Source organism: Scyliorhinus canicula, chromosome 20 (genome assembly GCF_902713615.1).
Source record: "Scyliorhinus canicula chromosome 20, sScyCan1.1, whole genome shotgun sequence".
Lineage (NCBI taxonomy): Eukaryota > Metazoa > Chordata > Chondrichthyes > Carcharhiniformes > Scyliorhinidae > Scyliorhinus > Scyliorhinus canicula.
The window spans coordinates 42,310,000-42,335,175 of NC_052165.1; the positions used below are offsets into that span (position 1 = coordinate 42,310,000).

Here is a 25,176-nt window from a genome sequence, read left to right on the forward strand (position 1 = left end):
TGTTCTTTTTGTTCTTAGAATTTTTTGTTATTGTTTTCTTTTTTGTGAAAATGTGAAAATTTGAATAAAAATTATTTTTTTAAAAAGAATATACTCAGGCACATCTGACAATGGCAGAAGTCAGGAATGTTCAATTGGTCAGAATTGGAGGGCAGAGACCTCAGAGGGTTGTGGAGATGGAGGAGGTTACAGAGACGGGGGGGGGGGGGGGGGGGGGGGGAGAGTGAACCCATGGAGGGGATTGAACAGAAGAATATTTTAAAAATCATGAGCAAAAAACAATGTAGATCAATAAACATAGGGGACATTGAGTGAGTGAGACTTGGTGCCAATGCACACACCTTTATTCATGGAACGTTCATGCTTGAAGCAATTCTATATCAACACAAGCACTGCTTGTACAAGGGTTCAACATGGGGTCACCAGGCAGAGGCAGCGCCGCACCAACAGAGGTGCAGCACTGAAGCCACGACGCATCAACAGAGGTGCAGCACTGAAGCTGTGCCGCACTGCCAGAGGTGCAGCACTGAAGCTACGCATACTGCCAGAGGTGCAGTGCCACACTGCCAGAGATGATGCATTTCGGAGAAGACATTAAACTTGTTCAGGTGGATACAATAGAACACCAAGCATCATTCAAAAATAAAAAGCAACAAAGTTCTCCCTGGTGTCCTGGACAGTATTCATTTCTCAACTAACATCACTAATGCAGGTAATCTGGCCATTACCATGGGAGTGTCGTGGGGCTTGCTATGCACAGTTTACTACTAGCTAATTACCTTAGAAAAGTAAGTAAAGTAACCATAGTCCCAGGTGACCATAGGCTGCTTTCTCCTTTGAGGCTGGTGGTGATTTAACCCGAGGAAATTAAAAACGAAATTAAATGAAAATCGCTTATTGTCACAAGGAGGCTTCAAATGAAGATACTGTGAAAAGCCCCTAGTCACCACATTCCGGCACCTGTTCGGGGAGGCTGGTACAGGAATTGAACCGTGCTGCTGGCCCGCCGTGGTCTGCTTTCAAAGCCAGCGATTTAGCCCAATGCTAAACCAGCCCCAAAAATCACCACACCTCAGGCAAGGGGTAAGGTTGAGAAGGTGGGTCTTCACGAATAACCTTAGCTGGTACGGATATTGAACCTGCGATGTTGGCCTTCCTCTGCATCACAAACTAGCTGTCCAACCAACTGAGCTAAACCGGCCCCTATATTACCTTATATAACAGTTTCAGTTTATCCTCTTCCATTTGCTTATCAACTCGCAACATTATATGAGAGATACAATATCACCAGTGTGTCTCAGGTTGGTGACAGTGTACACTTTCATTAAGGGGAAAAGTTAATCTGTTCAGATCCTTACTCAAGTAAAGGCTGATAGGCCAGGCTGTTCTTGATTTGAAGGTGGTTTTTCAAGCTTTCCACAACTGCATTCTGATGATATACCAGCTGATTAAAAGACTGGGTTCTTCCGTACACCTCTTTGTGAAATTTAACTGTAAAGAGAAACACAGGTTAGGATGCAGTCATCAAGTTATAATTGTGCAGATTTGGATTCTTTATCAGAGCCTTCCATCAGTTTGGCTCAGTCGTGGTATCAAGCCCCACTCCACAGGTTGAGGACACAGTGTTGCACTGTGAGAGGCATCATCCTCCGGGGTGGGCCAGCAAACCAGTCTGCCTCTTCAGGCAGGTTTTCATAGAACCCATAACCCTAGTTGGAGGAGGAGTAGGGAGTCTTCCCACTGTCCGAGACAACATCCTTCCATCAACCAACAGATTCAGATTAGCCACTGCTGGGTGCAAAACAGCTGCCTCTTAACCAACATAACAGTGATTGCCCTTCAGAGCAAGTCACTGAGTAGAAAGCACTTTAGGACATTAATGGCAGATATGATAAATTACAATCTCCCTCCCTTTATACTAAAGTTCAATTTACTTCAAGCCCATGCCTAGATACCCAAATTAATGTAGCCCCAGGCAAGAATTAAATCTTTCCTGCGGTGACATGTTGGGCCGTAATACGAATCTAATCAGTTTTACACGAAAGAGCAATGCCCATTAATCGGAACAGGTTCAAGGGGCCATAGGGTCCACCATTTCTCCTATTACTGGTGTTCGTCCCACTTCTCTGCTTCTTCCCCACAGCCCTGAAGATTTTTCTTTCCAAGAACTTATCCATTCCTCAGCACATCAGGTAGTTCAGTGCATCGGATTCGTTAACAAGATTATCCTGACCAATTGGGGTGAAAACTGGTGAAAAGTTATTTCCATATTTCACTGAAAATGTTCGCACAGATGTTCGCAGTGTAAATGTGCAATTGAAGTAAGCCATACCAAAGTATTCTGTGCAATTCAGGTCTCTCCATTTCTCCAACCCTTCATAAAAATAGGTTTCAACCTCCTAAGAGAAATGCAGATTTTTACTTTCACGTGCAGTAGAGTACAGTTTGTAATCACAAACACAACGAACAGACCAGAGTCACAATTCTGTCAACATACTGTAGAGCAGGAGGAAACAAACGGCACAGCCTCCAGCCCTCTACACCTGTCCCACTAGCCCAGGTAACTGTGCCCTGTGCTCATATCTCTCTCTCTCTCACTGGTCTGTTCTGTCTGAATCTGATCATTTGGAAAGAGTCATTCATAGCGTTGTACTCTTCATGGTGGAAAAAAAAACAAATCAAAACCACAATAGCGTTGGCATCATCAGGCCGGCACAGTAGTTAGCACTCCTACCTCACAGCGCCAGGAACCTGGGTTCAATTCTAGCCTCGGGTTACTGTGTGGAGTATGCAAGTTCTCCCAGTGTCTGCATGGGTTTCCTCTGGGTGCTCCAGTTTCCTCCCACAGTCCAAAGATGTGCAGGTTAGATGGATTGCTTATGCTAAATTGCCCCTTAGTGTCCAAAAGGTTAGGTGGGTTATTTAGTTATAGGGAAAGGGTGGGACCTCCTTCTGCACTGGAGTGATTCTATTCTATCAGCAATCTGGGATTTAACAGGGCAGATAGTGCAGCTTGCTGTGTAGCCGCCAAGTAGAAAATGCTTAACTAACTCTGTTTCAGACAAAGTTACTCGTTGTGCCAACAGGTCGCAAATGAAAGTGTATTTTGTTAAATGCACAGCCACTGGATTAACAAAGCATTGGGAGAGATCAAGATAGCAGCATGGAACAAACTTGCACTGAAACACAACATGAAGTTGCGTGCCCAACATCAACCATGGCTCAGCTGGAAAGCAATCTTACCCAAGTCAAAAGCTTGTAGATTCAAGTCTCACTCACTTCAAGGATTTGAGCGCATAACCGAGGTTGGCACATTGTTGTCAGAGATGGCAACTTCTGGATGCAATGTTTAATTGAGACCCCGTCAGACTTCGCACGTGGATGTAAATGATCCCGTGACACTATTTTGCAGAACAGCAGTAAAGCTCTCCCATCTCCTGACCAATATCACTAAACCCGATCATCAGATTATCACATTGTTCTTTGTGGAATTTTTGTTGTTCAGATTTGTTGGCACATTTTCCACTATTACCACATGTAGAAAATAATTAAGTGATAATTAATTGCTTCAGGACATTCTAATAACAGGGAGATGTGATGACACTGGAAAGGGTTGAGAAGAGATTTACCACAACGTTGCGTGGGCTGGAGAGTATTTGCTATGAAGAGAGATTGGATAGACTGGGATTGTTTACCTTGGAGCAGAGGAGACTGAAGAGGGACACAATTGAAATGTATAAAATTATGAGGGGCATAGAAATTTTTTACTTAGATACAAAGTATTACAGTTTGCTCACTTCATTGTCCACTGAGGCAGTAAGGGTGAAGTTTACAAAAGATGAGAGGGTTTATTTACAGGAGGACTTAAATAAGAACATCACACTTTTACAATGCATCACTAGTTACTTTAATTTAAGGAACATAGAGAAACCAAAACAAGGCATTGCACAAGAGTACGATTTTATAAAAAACAATTAATGTTTAGCTCACAGCAACTACAAAAGTCACTCAGCCCATCAGAGCAATGCAAACATTTCAGATCTGCTCCCATTTCCCCTTTACTCTGTCTTGTGTCTCCTTTTTCAAATCCTTATCCAATGTTTCAATCTTTTTCTCAATACCCCTTGCAGTGAACACATCTTTGATGTCAAAGTTTTAAATCCCCCTTCATGTTTCCAGTGTTTCTCCAGCTATTGTAGCATTTGAGGAAGACTTTTGAAATGTATTCATTATCAAATGGCCGTGCAGTCCATCAGTCTCTTTACCTCAGCATAGCTCCCAGTTCTATCAATCCGGTGAATTATATCAATATTCACATTCGCCAATCGTTCAGAGAAGGTGAGAAACTGTAAAAACAGAAAGGTTAATCTCAGACATCTGAAATACAGCACATCAGCCAGAATCACTGCATACAGAGTGAGGCACGGATGGACACGGGATTGGGGGGGGGGGGGGGGGGGGGGGGGGGGGGGGGCGCAAGGACGTGACAGGGGATCGCACGGATGGTCAAGGGACAGGGAAGCACACGGATGCGAGAATAGGGGATGGATGCAGGGAGGCATGACGCGGGACAGACGGACGCGGGGGCGGACGGACAGACAGACCGAGGGACACGGGACGGACCACCGAGGGACACGGGACGGACCACCGAGGGACACGGCACGGGCCATCGAGGGACACGGCACGGGCCACCGAGGGACACGGCACGGGCCACCGAGGGACACGGCACGGGCCACCGAGGGACACGCCACGGGCCACCGAGGGACACGCCACGGGCCACCGAGGGAGACGGGACGGGCCACCGAGGGAGACGGGACGGGCCACCGAGGGAGACGGGACGGGCCACCGAGGGACACGGGACGGGCCACCGAGGGACACGGGACGGGCCACCGAGGGACACGGGACGGACCACCGAGGGAGACGGGACGGACCACCGAGGGAGACGGGACGGACCACCGAGGGAGACGGGACGGACCACCGACGGAGACGGGTATGGGGGCGCGGACGGAAGCGAGAACTGGGGACATACAGACGTGGGATGGACGGACCAAAGGACATGGGACGACAGACAGACACAGGACAGAAGGGCAGCACAGTAGCACAAGTGATTAGCACTGTGGCTTCACAGTGCCAGGGTACCAGGTTCGATTCCCTGCTCGGTCACTGTCTGTGCGGAGTCTGCACGTTCTCCCCGTGTCTGCGTGGGTTTCCTCCGGGTGCTCCCGTTTCCTCCCACATTCCAAAGACGTGCAGGTTAGGTGGATTGGCCATGATAAATTGCCCTTCGTGACCAAAAACGGTTAGGAGGGATTATTGGGTTACAGGGATAGGGTGGAAGTGAGGGTTTAAGTGGGTCGGTGCAGACTCGATGGGCCGAATGGCCTCCTGCACTGTACGTTCTATGTTTGGACACGGGACTGAGGACTGACGGACACGGGACGGGGGACGGACCAATGCGGAAATGAGGCACGGGCAGACGGGCTCGAGACAGGATTGGGGGTGGACACAGGATGGGGGGACAGGACGGGGGAGTGGGGGCAGGACGAGGCCACAGGATGGGGGACGCGATGAAGCCGCTCACCCGGAATGTGTTGTCGGTCCGGTGCCGGGCCGATTTGTTCTTCATGATGGGTGAGTGGGTTTGGTTCCCCCTGATCCTGGGACGAAGTCGCTTCCCTTCCTTCACTGAGCCACACGTCTTCGACTCCTGGGCGCCGCCATCTTCACTGCTGCATTGTGGGAGTCTGGCCCATGTGGTCTCGGCCGCAGCAGACGTCACTGGAAAACCTGACCAATGACAGCCCGAGTCAGTGACGGGCTCGTCTGCGCATGCCCGGCAGAGGCTGAACCTTTCCCTCGACAAGTGGAAACTGGAGATCATTCAGCCCCTCGAAACTGGTCCAGCATTCAACATCCTTCTATTCAACTCACTTTATCATTAACCATTGCTTTTTTGCGATTGTTTAAATACATAAAGTTAAATGAATAATAAAAAAACAAAATTACCCTACCACTAACTTCAATTAAAATATGTATGAAAATCAATTCCAATACATTAAAGTAATCAGTCAGTGATTCCATCGCTGAGTGCATATCCTCATCCATAAATCAAATTCCTATGAAAGGTTCTTATACAGAAGAGCATAAATGAGTTCAGGAACAGATTTGTCCTGCATCTAAGATCACTGTCGAAAGATGTGCGGGGAGGTGGATTGGCCATACTAAATTGCCCCTTAGTTTCCTGGGACGTGTAGGTTAGATTAAGGGGTTATTGGGAGAGGGTGGGGAAGTGGGCTGAGGTGGAGTGCTCTTCAGAGGGTTGGTGCAGACTTGATGGGCCAAATGACCTGCACTGTAGGGATTCTGTATCCTATACTTATCATCTTCGATCACACTATTCCCCATCGGGCAGCACGGTAGCATGGTGGTTAGCATAAATGCTTCACAGCTCCAGGGTCCCAGGTTCGATTCCCGGCTGGGTCACTGTCTGTGCGGAGTCTGCACGTCCTCCCCGTGTGTGCGTGGGTTTCCTCCGGGTGCTCCGGTTTCCTCCCACAGTCCAAAGATGTGCCGGTTAGGTGGATTGGCCATGCTAAATTGCCCGTAGTGTCCTAAAAAGTAAGGTTAAGGGGGGGTTGTTGGGTTACGGGTATAGGGTGGATACGGGGGTTTGAGTAGGGTGATCATTGCTCGGCACAACATCGAGGGCCGAAGGGCCTGTTCTGTGCTGTACTGTTCTATAATCTATATCCCTTAATTCCCTTGCAACTTAAAAATCGATTGAACTTTGGTTTGACGACACATAGGAGTACTGGTTTTGGTTAGCTTATACTATTTGTTTCAACCACTCCCGTGGTAGCAAGAGTGTGATGAAGAATTACGGCAACAGTATGCATTCAATCCAGGGGCTACCGGCGAACCTGTAGTGCAGGTCCTACCTTACATCCCCTAATACAGGTGCACACAGTGATTCACCACATTCACCACCTGTTAAAAATGAGTCCGGCGGGGGTGGTGTGGAACTATATACAGTTTTGCAAATAATTTACAGTGGGCGGGAAAAGAATGTCCATTTTCAAGGTCCGGTGCCCAGTCAGTGAGGAGAGTGAATCTCCTGCTGTCCAGATAATGCCTCCAATGCCGCACAGCTTCAACGATAGCTTGGGCCTCTTTTTCGACGGATGAGTGCCGAATTTCAGAGGCGCGGAGGGTGTGGGAAAAGAAAGCCACGGGTCTGCCTGCCTGGTTTAGAGTGGTGGCAAGGGCGACATCTGAAGCGTCGCTTTCTACATGAAAGGGAAGTGCCTTGTCTACTGCGTGCATCCCGGCCTTGGCTATGTCTGCTCTAATACGGGCGAATGTATGTTGTGCCTCGGCCGCGAGGGGGAATTGAGTGGACTGTATGAGTGGGCGGGCCTTGTCCGCATAGTTTGGGACCCACTGGGCGTAGTAGGAGAAGAACCCCAGGCAGCGTTTGAGGGCCTTGGGGCAGTGGGGGCGGGGAAGCTCCATGAGGGGGCGCATGCGGTTGGGATCGGGACCCAGAAGTTTGTTTTGGACTACATAGCCGAGGATGGCTAGGCGGGTCGTGCTGAACACACGCTTCTCTTTATTATACGTAAGGTTGAGAAGAGTGGCAGTGTGGAAGAATTTAGCGAGGTTGGCTTCGTGGTCCTGCTGGTCATGGCCGCAGATGGTGACATTATCTAAGTACGAAAACGTAGATCGCAAACCGTACCGGTCGACCATTCGGTTCATCTCCCTTTGGAAGACCGAAACCCCGTTAGTGACGCCGAAAGGAACCCTAAGAAAGTGATAGAGCCGACTGTCCACCTCAAAGGCAGTGTATGGACAGTCCGATTTACGGATGGGGAGCTGGTGGTAGGCGGATTTCAGGTCAATTGTTGAGAAGACCCGGTACTGTGCAATCTGATTGACCATATCAGATATGGTACGCTTCGAGCTGCATTTACCAATTGATGGTCTGGCTGTAGTCCACGACCATTCTGTGTTTCTCCCCAGTTTTAACCACTACCATTTGGGCTCTCCAGGGGCTGTTGCTGGCCTCAATGATACCCTCCCGAAGCAGCCGCTGGACCTCGGACCTGATGAAGGCCTTGTCCTGGGCGCTGTACAGTCTGCTCCTGGTGGCAACGGGTTTGCAATCCGCAGTTAGATTGGCAAAGAGGGAGGATGGGTCAACCTTGAGGGTCGCGAGGCGCAAACGGTGAGTGGAGGTAGGGGTCCGCCAAATTAGAGGGTGAGGCTCTGGAGATTGCACTGGAAATCCAGGCCCAGCAATAGTGCAGCGCAGATGTTAGGAAGGATGTAGAGCTGGAAACCGATGAATTCTACGCCCTGGACTGTGAGAGTGACCGTGCAGAACCCTTGGATGAGGACAGAGTGGGATCCGGAGGCCAGGGAGATCCTTTAATTGGCGGGGTGGACCGCGAGGGAGCAGCACCTTACCGTATCCGGGTGTATGAAGCTTTTGGTGCTCCTGGAGTCCAGCAGGCAAGAGGTCATGTGGCCGTCGATTTTCACCGTTGTGGAAGCGGTGTCCAGGTTGTGTGGACGAGATTGGTCCAGTGTGTGCTTATACCACTGTATATATATATATATGTGTGTGCCTCTATTAGGGGATGTACAATAGTACCTGCTATTACAGGTTTGTCGGTAAGCCCCTGCATAGTTTGTCGGTAAGCCCCTGCCGGCTAGCTCAGCCCACAGGGAGCAGTCTAAATATCCATGAGGTCTCCTGAGCTGCCATTTTACAGCTCCACTTGAGGGAATAACATCTCACGGTAATAAAGCCTCTTTTGTACCGTTTTGTGTTTCTGTGTGCAATTGTTAGCGCATCACAGCATCATCGAGGCAAGCTGCGGGTGGTCGTCAGAGGTGTCGGATGGACCCAGATCGTGATGTGTAGTTCCAGCCCCGTGGGGAAGACAAGATGGCGGCGTCCGGAGGTCATGTGAGGAACAAAATGGCGGTGCCCACGGGGCGCACATTGCGGGGGCGGGACAAGATGGCGGCGCCCAGTGGTCGCACGTGGCCCTGGGAGGAGAAGATGGCGGCGCCCACTGGCCACACTCGGGTCTGGGAGGAGAAGATGGCAGCATCCAGTGGCCGCACGTGGCCCCAGGAGGAGAAGATGGCGGTGCCCATTGTGCGTTCAGCAGGGGGAGGGGGCGATTGCGGGCACGATAGCGGCGACAGCGTGGGCCTGGCACACAGCTGTAAAGTGGCCCTTTTTACCGCAAGACTTGCAGGCGGTGGCACGGGCTGAGGTCATAGCGCCGAGGTCCCAGGTTCGATCCTGGCTCTGGGTCACTGTTCGTGTGGAGTTTGCACATTTTCCTCGTGTTTGCATGGGTTTCGTCCCCACAACCCATAAGATGTGCAGGGTAGGTGGATTGGCCACGCTAAATTGCCCCTTAATTGGAAAAATGAATTGGGTGCTCTAAATTAAACATTTAAAAAAATAAAGCAACATTCCCCTCTTTCTTTATGGCCGACATAGATACCCTTACAATTGGACATTAATTTCATTGAACATAGCAAGCCTGGGGAGATGGGAGGTCCCAACATGCTTGGTGCTCCGGAGCCTTGCACCCGCATAACCAAGCATTGTTTCTTTTTTGACAACCATTTCTACCCACCACACCCCAGCAGCTCACAGTATTGGTGTTTTAGGCCAAGGTCTTCACAATGAACCAACCTTATCCCATAATAATGGTACTGATTTTTTCACTTTACTCCTAAGGAAAGTGATATCCACTCTTTGGTTCAGCTATGAGACTGACTCAGAACACATGGCCTGGCTGTGTAGCTGGGACCCATGGTTTTGTCTTTCCCAATTCATCGTCTGGCCAAATTCAGGATTTTTGTTTCCTCTAATAGGTCTCTAAATCAGTCACCAATAGTGTTCTCCAGTTAGATATATAGATCCCACACATCAGATGCATGTTAATATTATCCACTATCTCTCCTTGTTCCTTTATAACCTTATTAATTTTCTCTACCAACTCTTTGTCACCATTGGTTGGCTCCATGAAGGACAGGATGCCAGTTACTCATTCACCAATTTGATTCCTCCTTCTTTTTGTCCGTTCAACAAGTTTTGAAATTGCTGAATTAGTTTCCCATACTAATTTTTAGCATACTATCGGAACAGGGTTATGTTAATTGTTCCACAATCTTTACCCCACAGCAAGGTAAACCCAACTTATTGTTAGCTTAAAACCTCAGCGAAGAGAACTTTCAGATTGTTAAAGGAGATGATTGGTAAGAGGCATGTGGTCAGTGAGCGGACACTTCCACCTGAGTGAGATAGAAACTCTGTGAGTATTTATAGGAATCTGGCCCAAAGTGGGAATTTGGTGCATAGGGAGAAAGGGGTGCTGTGGTAAGGGTTACTGCAAGAAGTAAAGAGTACTGAATGGAGCGTTCAGTGAAGGGCAGGGAGGAGGTCCTTTTTTTTTCTACTCCAGTATTTGATTTCCATATGGGTGCAGCAGAAGGAGCAGATAAATCAGTAATGGGTATTACGAGAAACTACGAGCTTTATCAGTATTGTAGGTACTGTATTGTCTTATCAGTATTGTCAAGTATATTGACAGTGCCAAAACCTATTGGAAGGTGTTGGTTTTATTAATTATAAATTAATTAATTAACAATTATGAATTAATCAACACACATTTGGGATGTCAGGGAAGGTGATATGTTGGGATTGCAGGATGTGGAAGCTCCTGGATACCAGTGTAATCCAGGGAAAACACCTCTGCAGTAACTGTTTGCGGCTGCAGGAAAAGGGCAGGATTTTGAGCCCGCGTCTGCCGGCAGCATAAGTGGTGACAAGGACTCAATATCCTGCGAGAGCGGGAAACGAGATTCTCGACAGCGAGATCTCATCTCCCAGTTTTCCCCAACCCTCAACGGTGACGTAATATTATTATGACACCTTGGGCGAGTTTGCAGTCAATTCCAGCCCCACAGACCCTGGAGTCCCAACAGAAGTGAATTAACCAACCATTCGGATATTTTCATGAGACCTTTGACCATTGCCTGCTTCAATGAGCTGCAGGCACCAGATTTGTAAGTAAAATATTTTAAATACTGTTTATTTATAACAAGGAAAAAGATGAACATATAATGGTAAGAATGGAATAATTCTCTGCCACTATGACTATTCCCCAAACCCCATCCCACCCTCTACCCAGACACACACAAGACAGATATACGGTGGGGGTGGGGGGGGGGGGGGGAAGAATTGAAAATAGTTGGACAAGATTGAACTTCTATCTAAGCCAGGAGTGTACATCCTGTGATATTATTTCTGCTTCCAACATATCGCTGGGCCCTTCATTTACTAGGGAATATTCCCAGTTGCATAGCTCCTTCCAGAATGGCCTTCCTGATTTCCACTTTGCACTTATAGGGCTGGATTCTCCGTAGGCCTTCGTAACGCGGGTTGCCTGCGAAAAAAATCGGTGCGCATGACTCCGGCGTCCAGGCCTTCTTTTAAGCTGGCAATCTCCGGTCCCGGAAGGGCCAGCAGCTGACTGACGCGATACGCGTCAGTTTCACCAGCTGCGGAAGTGGTGAGACCCACCGTTTTTTGGAGGAGGAGGAGAAGAGAGACAGACCCGGCATTTTGGGGGGGGGGGGGGGGGGGGTGAGACCCGGCATTTTGGGAGGTTGTGAGACCCGGCATTTTGGGGGGGGGGGGGGTGTGAGACCCGGCATTTGGGGGGGGGGTGTGAGACCCGGCATTTTGGGGGGGGTGTGAGACCCGGCATTTTGGGGGGGGGGGGGGGTTGTGAGACCCGGCATTTGGGGGGGGGGGTTGGGGCAGCGGCGGGCAGAGAGGGGGGGCGACGGATGCCCGGGACCAACGCACCGTCGCCCCCCCCTGTACGCCGCTGCCCCCTACCCCAACCCCCCCTCACCACCCCTACATGCCTCCCCACCACTCCTACCCCCCTCCCCACCACCCCACCTCCCTCCCCACCACCCCTACCCTCCCTCCCCACCACCCCTACCCTCCCTCCCCACCACCCTACCCTCCCTCCCCACCACCCCTACCTCCCTCCCCACCACCCCCACCCCCCTCCAACGCCGCCCCCATCTCTCGCAACGCCGCAACCCCCCCCCCCCCTCAACGCCGCAACCCCCCCCCCCCCACCGCCGGGTCCCCCCCGCCTCAACGCCGGGTCCCCCCCCCCTCAACGCCGGGTCCCCCCCCCCTCAACGCCGGGTCCCCCTCCCCCTCAACGCCGGGTCCCCCCCCCTCAATGCCGGTACCCACACCCCGTCCCCCTCCCTCTGAAGGCCGTACCCACACCCCCCCTCTCTCCTCCTCCCCCCCCCTCTCTCCTCCTCCCCCCCTCTCTCCTCCTCCCCCCCTCTCTCCTCCTCCCCCCCTCTCTCCTCCTCCCCCCCCTCTCCCCTCCTCCCCCCCTCTCTCCTCCTCCCCCCCCTCTCCTCCTCCCACCCCTCTCTCCTCCTCCCCCCCTCTCTCCTCCTCCCCCCCTCTCTCTTCCTCCCCCCCTCTCTCTTCCTCCCCCCCCTCTCTCCTCCCCCCCCCCTCTCTCCTCCTCCCCCCTCCTCCCCCCCTCCCCTCCTCCCCCCCTTCCTTCCTCCCTCCCTCCCTCCTTCCTCCCCCCCCTTCCTTCCTCCCCCCCCTTCCTTCCTCCCCCCCCTTCCTTCCTCCCTCCCCCCTTCCTTCCTCCCCCCTTCCTTCCTCCCCCCCTCCTTCCTCCCCCCCTTCCTTCCTCCCCCCCCTTCCTTCCTCCCCCCCCTTCCTTCCTCCCCCCCCTTCCTTCCTCCCCCCCCTTCCTTCCTTCCCCCTTCCTTCCTCCGTTAGTGGGGGGGGGGGGGGGTGCGGCGTTGGAGGGGGTAGGGGTGGTGAAGGGGGTAGGGGTGGTGAAGGGGGTAGGGGTGGTGAGGGGGGTTGGGGTAGGGGCAGCGGCGTGCAGAGAGGGGGGCGACTGATGCCCGGGCCAACGCACCGTCGCCCCCCCTCTGCACGCAGCTGCCCCTACCCCAACCCCCTCCCCTCACCACCTCTACCCCCTTCACCACCCCTACCCCCTTCACCACCCCTACCCCACACCAACGCCGCACCCCCCCACCCCCCACTAACGCCGCACCCCCCCCCCCCCCCACTAACGGAGGAAGGAAGGGGGGGGAGGAGGAAGGAGGGGGGACGGAGGAAGGAGGGGGGGGAGGAGGAAGGAGGGGGGGGAGGAGGAAGGAGGGGGGGAAGAGGAAGGAGGGGGGGGAGGAGGAAGGAAGGGGGGGACGGAGGAAGGAAGGGGGGGGACGGAGGAAGGAAGGGGGGGGACGGAGGAAGGAAGGAGGGGAGGAGGAAGAGGGGGGAGGAGGAAGGACGGGGGAGGAGGAAGGAGGGGGGAGGAGAAGGAGGGGGGGAGGAGGAATGAGGGGGGAGGAAGAGAGAGGGGGGGTGTGGGTACCGGCCTTCAGAGGGAGGGGGACGGGGTGTGGGTACCGGCGTTGAGGGCGGGGGACCCGGCGTTGAGGGGGGGGGGACCCGGCGTTGAGGGGGGGGGGGAACCCGGCGTTGAGGGGGGGGGGACCCGGCGTTGAGGGGGGGGGACCCGGCGTTGAGGGGGGGGGACCCGGCGTTGAGGGGGGGGGGACCCGGCATTGAGGGGGGGGGGACCCGGCGTTGAGGGGGGGGACCCGGCGTTAAGGGGGGGGGGGGTTGCGGCGTTGCGAGAGATGGGGGGCGGTGTTGAGGGGGGTAGGGTGGTGGGGAGGGGGGTAGGGGCGTTGGAGGGAGGTAGGGGTGGTGAGGGGGGGGTGGTTGGGGTAGGGGGCAGCGGCGTACAGAGGGGGGGGGCGACGGTGCGTTGGCCCCGGGCATCCGTAGCCCCCTCTCTCTGCACGCCGCTGCCCCCAAACCCCCCCCGATGCCGCAAACCACTCCCCCGATGCCCCCCCCGATGGCCGCAACCCACCCCCCCCGATGCCGCAACCCCCCGATGCCGCAACCCACCCCCCCGATGCCCCCCAATGGCCGCAACCCACTCCCCCGATGCCGCAACCCCCCCATGCCGCAACCCACCCCCCCCCCGATGCCGCAACCCACCCCCCGATGCCCCCCCGATGGCCGCAACCCACTCCCCCGATGCCGCAACCCCCCATGCCGCAACCCACCCCCCGATGCCCCCCCGATGGCCGCACCCACTCCCCCGATGCCGCAACCCCCCCATGCCGCAACCCACCCCCGACACTGACGGTGTCAACCATCATCAATGGTTGACGCCGTTTAAATCAACTGTGATTTTCGCCGAAGTGACCCGTGGCCACGTCGGCGGGACTTCGGCCCATCCCGGCCGGAGATTTAAGGTCAGTGCAAAAAAAAATGAAATCCCGCTGGCGCCAGCTGTTTTCACAGGCTGCCGGCGGGATTTGCACAACGTCGGTTTTTTACCGGCGGGAGAATTCGAAAACCTATGGGCTGGATTCTCCATAGGCCTTCGTAACGCGGGTTGCCTGCGAAAAAAATCGGTGCGCATGACTCCGGCGTCCGGGCCTTCTTTTAAGCTGGCAATCTCCGGTCCCGGAAGGGCCAGCAGCTGACTGACAGCGATACGCGTCGTTTCACCAGCTGCGGAAGTGGCGTTTTTTGGAGGAGGAGGAGAGAGACAGACCCGGCATTTGGAGGGGGGGGGTGTGTGAGACCCGGCATTTTGGGGGGGGGGGGTGTGTGAGACCCGGCATTTGGGGGGGGGGGGTGTGTGAGACCCGGCATTTTGGGGGGGGGGTGTGTGTGAGACCCGGCATTTTGGGGGTGTGTGAGACCCGGCATTTTGGGGAGGGGGGGTGTGAGACCCGGCATTTTGGGGGGAGGGGGTGTGTGAGACCCGGCATTTTGGGGGGGGGGGGGGTGTGTGAGACCCGGCATTTGGGGGGGGGGGGGGGTGAGACCCGGCATTTTGGGGGGGGGGGGTGAGACCCGGCATTTGGGGGGGGGGGGTGTGAGACCCGGCATTTGGGGGGGGGGGGTGTGAGACCCGGCATTTTGGGGGGGGGTGTGAGACCCGGCAATTTTGGGGGGGGGGGTGTGAGACCCGGCATTTTGGGGGGGGGTGTGAGACCCGGCATTTTGGGGGGGGGGGGTGTGAGACCCGCATTTTGGGGGGGGGGTGTGAGACCCGGCATTTGGGGGGGGTGTGAAACCCGGCATTTTGGGGGGGGGGGTGTGAGACCCGGGCATTTTGGGGGGGGGGGGTGAGACCCGGCATTTTGGGGGGGGTGTGAGACCCGGCATTTTGGGGGGGGGCGGTGTGTTCCGGCATTTGGGGGGGGGGGTGTTCCGGCATTTGGGGGGGGGGGTTTGGGGGGCAGCGCCGGGCAGAGAGGGGGGGGCGACGGATGCCCGGGGCCAACGCACCGTCGCCCCCCCCTCTGTACGCCGCTGCCCCCTACTTCAACCCCCCCCCTCACCACCCCTACCTCAACCCCCCCCCTCACCACCGCTACCTCCCTCCCCACCACACCTACCCCCCTCCCCACCACACCTACCCCCCTCCAACGCCGGGTCTCTCCCCCCCCCCTCAACGCCGGGTCCCCCCCCCCCAACGCCGGGTCCCCCCCCCCAACGCCGGGTCCCCCCCCCCCTCAACGCCGGTACCCACACCCCGTCCCCCTCCCTCTGAAGGCCGGTACCCACACCCCCCCCCTCTCTCCTCCTCCCCCCCCTCTCTCCTCCTCCCCCCCCTCTCTCCTCCTCCCCCCCTCTCTCCTCCTCCCCCCTCTCTCCTCCTCCTCCTCCCCCCCTCTCTCCTCCTCCTCCCCCCTCTCTCCTCCTTCCCCCCTCCCTCTCTCCTCCCCCCCTCTCCTCCTCCCCCCCTCTCTCCTCCTCCCCCCTCTCCTCCTCCCCCCCATCTCTCCTCCTCCCCCCCTCTCTCCTCCTCCCCCCCTCTCTCCTCCTCCCCCCCTCTCTCCTCCTCCCCCCCTCTCTCCTCCTCCCCCCTCTCTCCTCCCCCCCCCTCCCCTCTCTCCTCCCCCCCCTCCCTCTCTCCTCCCCCCCTCCCTCTCTCCTCCCTCCCCCTCCCTCCTCCCCCCCTCCCTCTCTCCTCTCCCCCCCCTCCCTCTCTCCTCTCCCCCCCTCCTCTCTCTCCTCTACTCCCCCCCCCTTACTTCCTCCGTTAGTGGGGGGTGGGGGTAGGGGTGTGGGGGTGCGGCGTTGGAGGGGGGTAGGGGTGGTGAAGGGGGTAGGGGTGGTGAGGGGAGGGGTTTGGGGTAGGGGCAGCTGCGTGCAGAGGGGGGGCGACGGTGCGTTGGCCCCGGGCATCCGTCGCCCCCCTCCTCTGCACGCCGCTGCCCCTACCCCAACCCCCTCCCCTTCACCACCCCTACCCCCTTCACCACCCCTACCCCCCTCCAACGCCGCACCCCCCTCACCCCCCACCCCCCACTAACGCCGCACCCCCCCCCCCCACTAACGGAGGAAGGAAGGGGGGAGGAAGGAAGGGGGGGGGGGGACGGAGGAAGGAAGGGGGGGAGGAAGGAAGGGGGGGGAACGGAGGAAGGAAGGGGGGGAACGGAGGAAGGAAGGGGGGGAGGAGGAAGGAGGGGGAGGAGGAAGGAGGGGGGGAGGAGGAAGGAGGGGGGAGGAGGAGGAGGAGAGAGGGGGAGGAGGAGGAGAGAGGGGGGGGGTGTGGGTACCGGCCTTCAGAGGGAGGGGGACGGGGTGTGGGTACCGGCGTTGAGGGGGGGGGGGGTCCCGGCGTTGAGGGGGGGGGGGTAGGGGCGTTGGAGGGAGGTAGGGGTGGTGAGGGGGGGGGGTGGTTGGGGTAGTGGGCAGCGGCGTACAGAGGGGGGGGGGCGACGGTGCGTTGGCCCCGGGCATCCGTCGCCCCCCTCTCTGCCCGCCGCTGCCCCCAAACCCCCCCGATGCCGCAACCCACTCCCCCGATGCCCCCCCGATGGCCGCAACCCGCTCCCCCGATGCCGCAACCCACTCCCCCGATGCCGCAACCCACTCCCCCGATGCCCCCCCGATGGCCGCAACCCACTCCCCCGATGCCGCAACCCACTCCCCCGATGCCCCCCCGATGGCCGCAACCCACTCCCCCGATGCCGCAACCCACTCCCCCCCCCATGCCGCAACCCACTCCCCCCCCCGATGCCGCAACCCACTCCCCCCCCCGATGCCGCAACCCACCCCCCGCCCCCCCCCCCGATGCCGCAACCCACCCCCCGCCCCCCCCCCCCCCCCCGATGCCGCAACCCACCCCCGACACTGAACGGCGTCAACCATCATCAATGGTTGACGCCGTTTTAAATCAACTGTGATTTTCGCCGACGTGACCCGTGGCCACGTCGGCGGGACTTCGGCCCATCCGGGCCGGAGATTTAAGGTCAGTGCAAAAAAAATGAAATCCCGCCGGCGCCAGCTGTTTTCACAGGCTGCCGGCGGGATTTGCACAACGCCGGTTTTTTACCGGCGGGAGAATTCGAAAACCTGCGGGAGCGGAAATAACGCCGCTTCCCGCCAATTCTCCGACCCTGCGTGGGGTCGGAGAATTTCGCCCATAGTTAGTTTCCAATATCGGCTTTCATTTTGGTGCAGAGGTAATAGTGACGTGCAGAGCCCTTGCCTAGTTATTTTTTTAAATCTTGCATTTATATAATGAATTTGATGACCACCAGATATTCCAGAACTTTATCATTATGTCGGAAATGTGCCAATTTGCGCACTGCATGATCCCAGGGACAACACGATGGTAATGAACAGCTAAACCTGTTTAATGAATGTTGACTGAGGGACAAAACATGTCCAGGATACTGGGCAGATTCTTTTCTTGGAAATAATGCCATGGGACCTTTTATTTCAACAACCCGTGAGGTCAAACAGGCCCTGGTCTAACAGTTCGTCTGAAAGGCAGCACACCCAACGGTCAACATTACAGAACTCCTTCCGTACCACTCTAGAGTATTAGTCTTGGATTTTGTGCTCATGTCCTGGAGTGGGACTTGAACCCACAAACTTGTGACTCACAGGTGACAGTACTACCAAGTGAGCCACAGCTGATTCTGTATTACCGCTTTCCCTTGCGTAACCTGAGGCTTAAAGAAATGATCAGATATAGTCCCATTCAAATGCATTGAACTCATTTAAGTCCCCCATATCTCCTTTTGCCACCTGTGGTTTCAATTTGTAACCTTGCAGTCCAGCATATCCCCCACTTTAGCATTACCACTAGACCAGGGGATCAAACCTGGTTCAATGAAGAGTGCAGGAGAGCATGTCAGGAGCAAAACTAGACATTCCCAAAAGTGAGCTGTCAACCTGTCGAAGCTATAGCACAGGAGTACTTGCGTGCCAAATAGCTAATAGCCAACTGAGCTAAGCGATCCCACATACAACAGATCACAACAAAGCTTTTCAGTCCTGCCTTGTGGCAACAACCTTTACCCAGTTGTCATCAATTTGTTTCTAACTTTAAGCCTGTTTAACCCACCGAGGTTAAATATTAGACACCAGCAAAGTTCAGTCAGTTCAGTAATTCTGGTGCATTCTTTTTACAGAAAACAGAAAAGTTAATTATTATGTGGATTATATTCATTGGAAATAAATTCTCAAGCTTAAACCCGTATATTACTGATTAAGCATGACTAACTGAGATAAACATGCTTTTGCGAGTGGGATTAACTATTCAGCTTCCCTTCTGTCGCTGGCAGGTCAGGTGCATGCAATAAAAATGAATATGCTGCCGCGTTTTTAGTTTGTATTTCAGTGCCTGCTGATTTATTTGCCAAAGGCATTTTTCCAGAAGGTGGATAAGTTGATCATCTCGTTGGTTTTGGGGGGAAGGCAGCCAGGGTTAGGAAGGTAGTTCTGCAGAGAGGACAGCAGGCAGGGGGGGTTGGGCCTCCTGAATTTATTGTACTATTATTGGGGGGCAAATGCCGACAAGGTGAGATGTTGGGTTGGAAGGGGAGGTGGGGGAGTCCCAGTGAGTTAGAATGGAGAAGAGTCTGTGCAAGGGGTCAGGGCTGAGGGCATTGGCAACTGTGCCACTCCAGATGGCCCATGTAAATATTCTGGGAGTCCGGTGGTGGTGGCAACACTGAAGATTTGGAAGCAGTTGAGGCAGCATTTTAAGTTGTGGGCGGGGTCAAGGGAGATGCCGATTAGGGGGGAACCATAGGTTTGAGCCAGGGAAGTCAGATGGGAGGTTTCGGAGATGGGAGGAGAGGGGAGTCAGGGTATTAAAAGACTTGTTCCTGAGAGGTCGTTTTGCGAGAATGCGGAGTTGGGTGAGAAATATGGACTGGGGCAGGGGGAAGATTTAGGTACCTGCAGCTCCGGGACTTTGTCAGGAAGGAGATTCAGAGCTTCCTGGTGGCGCCGGACCCCTCGTTGTTGGAAGCGGTATTGACGGCAGCGGGAATGGAGAAGGGGATGGTGTAGGCGATCTATGGGATGTTTTTGGGGAAGAATAAGGTATCCTTGGAGGGGATTAAAGCCAAGTATAAAGAAGGGTTGGGGGAGGCTATGGAGGACGGTCTGTGGTGTGAGGTGCTACAGAGGGTAAACGGCTCAACCTTGTGTTCACATGTTTTGATTCTGCTCGAAGCTGGAGGTTTATTGGAGGGAGGTTTTTAAGGTCATCTCGGGGGTGGTACATGTGAGTTTGGAGCCAGGGCCCTTAGAAGCCATTTTCAGTGAGTCAACCAGCTTGAGCTGCAGGCAGGTGCGGGGGGAAGATGTTTTAGCCTTCACTTCGCTGATTGGGTCACTGATGCGGGTCCTGTTGGGGTGGAGTTCAGCTTCTCTGCCCTATGCCTTGGCTTGGCGGGGGACCTGATGGAATTTGTGACGCTCAAGAAGGTGAAGTTTGAACTGAGGGGGAGGATGGAAGGGTTCTACAATTCATGGGCGTTGTTGATCATGCACCTTCAAGAATTGGATGACATCGAACATTGGGGGGGGTGCTATTGGGTCCGGGGGGGGGGGGGGGGGGGGGGGTTGAGTACATTGTTTATGGGATGACCTTCAATTCTCTTTTGGTTTTCTGGGCTGGGGGTCTCCCCTACCCAGCGGGGTGGGGGGGGTCCCGGTGTGTTAGAGTGGCGTGAACCACTCCGGCGTCGGGCCGGTGCCAAGCCCTCACATTGAGGGGCTAGGCCCGCGCCACAGTGGTTCCCACTCCGCCGGCTGGCATGAACGGCCTTTGGCGCCACGCCAGCCGGGGCCGAAAGGACTTCGCCAGCCGGCGTAAGTCCGCGCATGCGCCAGTGCACTCAGCGGCTGCTGACGTTATACCGCCGCATTCGCTGGGGAGGGGGTCTCTTCCGCCTCTGCCATGGTGAAGGCCATGGCGGGGGCCAAAGAAAAAGAGTGCCCCCACGGCACAGGCCTGCCCGCCGATCGATGGGCCTTGATCGCAGGGCAGGCCACCGTGGGGCACCCCCGGAGTCAGATCGCCCCGCGCCCTCCCCCCCTTCCCCAGGACCCCGGAGCTTGCCCGCGCTGCCAATCCCGCCGGTCAGGTAGGTGGTTTAAACCAGGGAGGTCGGAGAATTCTGCCTCTGATTTTCGTGTATTTAGGATGTATGGGTGATGTTTGGGTTTGTATGATGAAGGGGATGCTGTTTGTGGGATTGATACTGTATTTGTTGAAGGGGATGTTCTTTGGGGGATTGATACTGTATTTGTTATTGTTGCTTGTCTTTTGTTGTTTATTTGATGAAAATGTGGAAAATGAGGAGAATAAAAAAAGTTTTTTAAAAAACTATTCAGCTTACTGATATGAAAGATGTAAAAAATATCTTGTTACAGCTTCTCCCATTTTGCTTGGAATCATCACAATTCTAGTTGATCACCCTACTCCATTTTTTCCTGTCAGTCACCCATTCCTCTTCCAGTCCCACTGTGTTTAAATCTTCACATCTTTCCATCTCCCCCTTCTCCTTCTCCCCAGTATTTCCCCCTCCAACACTTGCCTCACCACATTTCCTCTCTCTCTCTGCGCGACGGATGTCCATACCATTTCAATTTTTTCTCAGCTATTGCTTCGATGCTCCCGCAGTCTTCATTGACCCAGTTTGTGCTGGTTCCTGATATTGTCCCTTTTCCATCACTCCGTGCATCCATCTCAGCATGCGCACATCATGAGTGTCCAGTCATCGTTCCAGGTTTCTGCACCATATAACAAGGCTGGTTTCCACAAATGTCTTGCATAACACTCAACTGCACTTTTGCTTCAACCAGAGATAATCCATTGCTTAATTTCCATTTCAATACAGTACTCCCATTTTCTGACACCACTGACTCCGGGCACTTGAAGTTATTCCCCAAGCCTCCACCAATAATCTTCACTCTGATCCTCTTCCCTCGGCTCAAACGGACAGTCCATAAATTGCGTCCTTTGTCTACCGATCTTCATACTCTTTCTTCCAGTGCTTTTTGCCAGTTATCCAGGTACTCAAAGTTCCGATCCCAGTTGATGTTACTACTGGACGGGAAAGTCCCAGATGGAACCCTGGCTCAAAAGACCGTAGCTTTTTGTTAGCAAATGTGTATGAACAGAGTCACACGACTGCCAATAAGCTTTCAACAACAAAAAAAATCAACCATGAAAAGTTTGACTACAATACAACGCTCCTTCACTCCCACATGTCTTCACAAAGGCATACAGATTTTAAGGATAACCCAAGTTACAAAATAAAACTTATGCTATTGGGTTTTCAGTAAACATGAGACTCTGTAACCCAACAGGCTAACTGTGGTCAGACAATGCCCCACTTTGAATCCAAGTGGTGGATTTCACCTAATCAAGCTTCTGTGGATTTCTCCTCAAACTCCCCCCCCCCCCCCCTCGCGCCCCCCCCCCCCCCCCCCCCCCCAGCTGATCGGACCATGAGGGTTTCCACACTCTCCTCTCAAAATACACTCTTCAGAATCTTCTTACAAACAATATTTTCCCGCAGCTGTTTTCAGCAAGGATCCACCTCCAGGGTTTCCAACTCACCTTTTAGTATTTGTTTTTGTCTTAATAGCCAAGGGCATTCAGATTTTTCGCACCATCTCTCAGGGAACCAACCATCAATTGCTTAACATTTGCTTCAGCTATTGCTTCACAGGCTGTCACAAGTCTCTGATTTCTGATGAGCCAACTTCACCAGGTTTGTACTTTTCAGCTCTGTTCTTAACTTCAATAAACAGTACCCTGTTCCAATTGCAGTTCTTCTGTTCCTTTAGCTTCAGTTTCTTGGAATTTATCTTTTCATTCACTGGCTTCTAGAACTTACTGTCCTTTGGTTTCTCTGGAACTTGTTTTCTTGTTCATTATCCATTGTTTTGCTTCCACGTCTGACAGAGCTGAGAGAGTTGTTCTCTCTCTCGCTGCTAAGCCCCTTCTGCTACTGTCTCAGTTTAAAAATTAATATCAAAAATCCTTCCTAACCTAAAAAACGGCCCTCCGGTTGCTAAGCAACACCTCAATCCTTCGAAAAGCCCTTGTTTACGGTTCATGTCGTAAACTCTCTAAGCTCAAAAGAGACACATTTTAAAATGAAAGCTATCCCACACCCCCATACATGCAAACACCTTTGTTTAACATGAATCTAACCAGAATTTTACCCTTTCTTACACAGAAAACTAAATTAAACTCACTTAAATCTACACCTCATTTCTAACATCCAACAATACAAACATAGATCATTTAAAACTACCTCTGTTTCCTGACATCTATCATGTTCTCATTGTTCCCACCACTTGGCTCAATGTCATCTGCAAACATCATTAACCATTTATTTCCTATCTCACTTTAATTTTCTCTAAAGCCAATCCCTGCCCCAATTTGGTTTAAGACATTCGATGATGGACTAAAAAAGTGCTGAGTTCTCAAGATGGCATCGTAGATTTGTAACAGCTCAGCTAGGGGTTGGTTGGCCTGCCATGCATTTACTGATCTTCCCAACTCAACTGGTCTTTTTCCCCGCAGCCCTGCAAATCTTTTTTCTTCAGCTAATTATACAACTTAATTTGGCGAGCCGTGACTGAACCTGACTTTGCCACAGCCTCAGACAGTGCAATCCAGATCCTAAACACATACTGTGTAAAAACATTTGTCTTCAGGTCACATTCGTTTTTTTTATGCCACCTTAAATCTGTGTCCTCGGGTTCTCAATCATTCTACCAACGGGAATTGTTTCTCCCTATCTCACTGTCCCAACCCCTCATGAATTTGAACATCTCTAACGAATCTCCACTCAACCTTCTCTCCTCTGAGGAGAAAACAGGGAGATTTTCTTTTTTTATTATTCATTTGACAGGATGTGAGCACCACGGAGAAAGCTAGCATTTATTGCCCATCCTTAATTGCCCTTGAGAAGGTGGTGGTGAACTGCCTTCTAGAACCATTGCAGTCCCTGTGGTGTAGGTACTGTTAGAGACTGAGGCTGGGATTTTCCATGGCAAGTCTGCCCCTCTACCACTGCTAGCGAGGACGGAGAACTTGGTGCTCTGCCAAAACTGGGCAACACAGTGGTTAACACTGCTGCTTCACAGCGCCAGGGTCCCAGGTTCGATTCCAGCTTGGGTCACTGTGTGTGCGGAGTCTGCACGTTCTCCCAATGTCTTCTTGAGTTTCCTCTGGATGCTCCGGTTTCCTCCCACAAGTCCCGAAGGACATGCTTGTTAGGTGAATTGGACATTCTGAATTCTCCCCCAGTGTACCCGAACAGGCGCAGGAATGTGGCGACACGGGGATTTTCACAGTAACGTCATTGCGGTGTTAATGTAAGCTTACTTGTGACACTAAATAAAGATTATTATTATTTAGTATTGTTAATTTTTTTAATATTAACTCCATTCACTGCAGCAGGAGCAGAGAATCCCACTGGTGTGAATGAAAGGAGAAACTGCCTAGAGAAGTTTCGAAACTCTGCACTGAAAGCATACAATGACCATTGTTCTTTACAAAATGCATTTTAATTAATTTAGCAATTATCAAAAAACCTGTAATTGAACAGAAGAACCAATTCTTAATAATTAATTTACAGGACATACATGTTGCCGACATGGCTGATAGCCCATTTGCTCTCAAGCATTTTATGCAACTGTGTGACTCACTTGACCAATTCAGAGGACAGTTACGATTCAGCCACATCGATGCCTCAAGACCAAGACGAGATAAAGATGGGGGAGGGTGGGGGGTTTTCCTTCCTTAATGTATATTAGTGATTGAATAATGTTTTTTAGGGCTCTCTGACAACTTAATGGCTGCCTCCATTTATATCAGCTTTTTATTTCCCAACAACTGAATCCCGCCCATGGAGTGCGAGCTTCCAAGATAGGGGGCGGAGGCCACCTACCTAAGGCTCATTTGGAACTCAGATAAAAGTCAGCCCAAAGCAAGGTTTGGTGTGGTTAGTTCTCCCAGCAAGGGCTGTACTGTGATTGATATGCTGCTTTGAGCAGAACTTTGTAAATAATTAAATAAAACTATGTTCATTTGCCACCAGCTTTCTCTGAGTTACTAAGGATTAATTGCCACTAACCTTTTTATTTTACCACACATATGCTGGAACCCGAAGGGAGCCAATAGGGATCATTCTGCAGTTTTTAATGGTTCAACATCAGTTAGGTAACATGAATAACAAAGCACATATTTCTGTCAACCAGATTAGAATGAATACCTATATGAGGATGCTGTTATTGAGTCAATCTTTTAACAATTGAAGTGCATGACTGAAGATTAGGGCCAAGGGGGAGCGTGATAATGTTAGAATGGAAAGTAGCTTTAGCTGAGGAAGATCAGTTTTGAGACAACGACATTCCAAGCAAAACATTACAACGGGTCCTTCTGCTAAAGTTAACTGGAGAAGCCACTGTGTGGCTCAGTGAGCTTGTTCAGTGAATCACACACTGGGGTAGTCCCAGATTCTAAAACATAACCTGTCTTGAGCTGGCTGAATTTAGTTTCTGGGTCGTTGGATGAGGGAGGAGATATTTGATATCTCCTTACTGATGGTGGCTGGTGCATATGACAAACATTCAACATCACCCTATGACTAAATAACCTTTCCAAAATACTCACACAGGAATAATGAACACTTGATTTAGGTTCAAGAGGGTAGTCAGAGCCCATTGATCATTTCCTCCCTCCCTCTATATTTTGCCCTGTT

At 53.0% G+C, this 25,176-nt stretch overlaps 1 protein-coding gene across 1 annotated transcript in view; it reads right to left on the reverse strand.

Moving 5' to 3' along the window:
- The window catches only part of utp20 (UTP20 small subunit processome component), a 141,080-nt gene extending 135,325 nt beyond the window's left edge, over window positions 1-5,755 (reverse strand). The window contains exons 1-4 of the mRNA XM_038780162.1: window positions 5,582-5,755; window positions 4,266-4,346; window positions 2,333-2,399; window positions 1,359-1,491 (exon numbers count right to left, since the gene is read on the reverse strand). Coding sequence (XP_038636090.1) covers window positions 1,359-1,491; window positions 2,333-2,399; window positions 4,266-4,346; window positions 5,582-5,626 — 326 coding nt within the window. The 5' untranslated portion in view covers window positions 5,627-5,755. The remainder of the gene's footprint in view (window positions 1-1,358; window positions 1,492-2,332; window positions 2,400-4,265; window positions 4,347-5,581) is intronic.
- Between the last annotated feature and the right edge of the window lie 19,421 nt (window positions 5,756-25,176).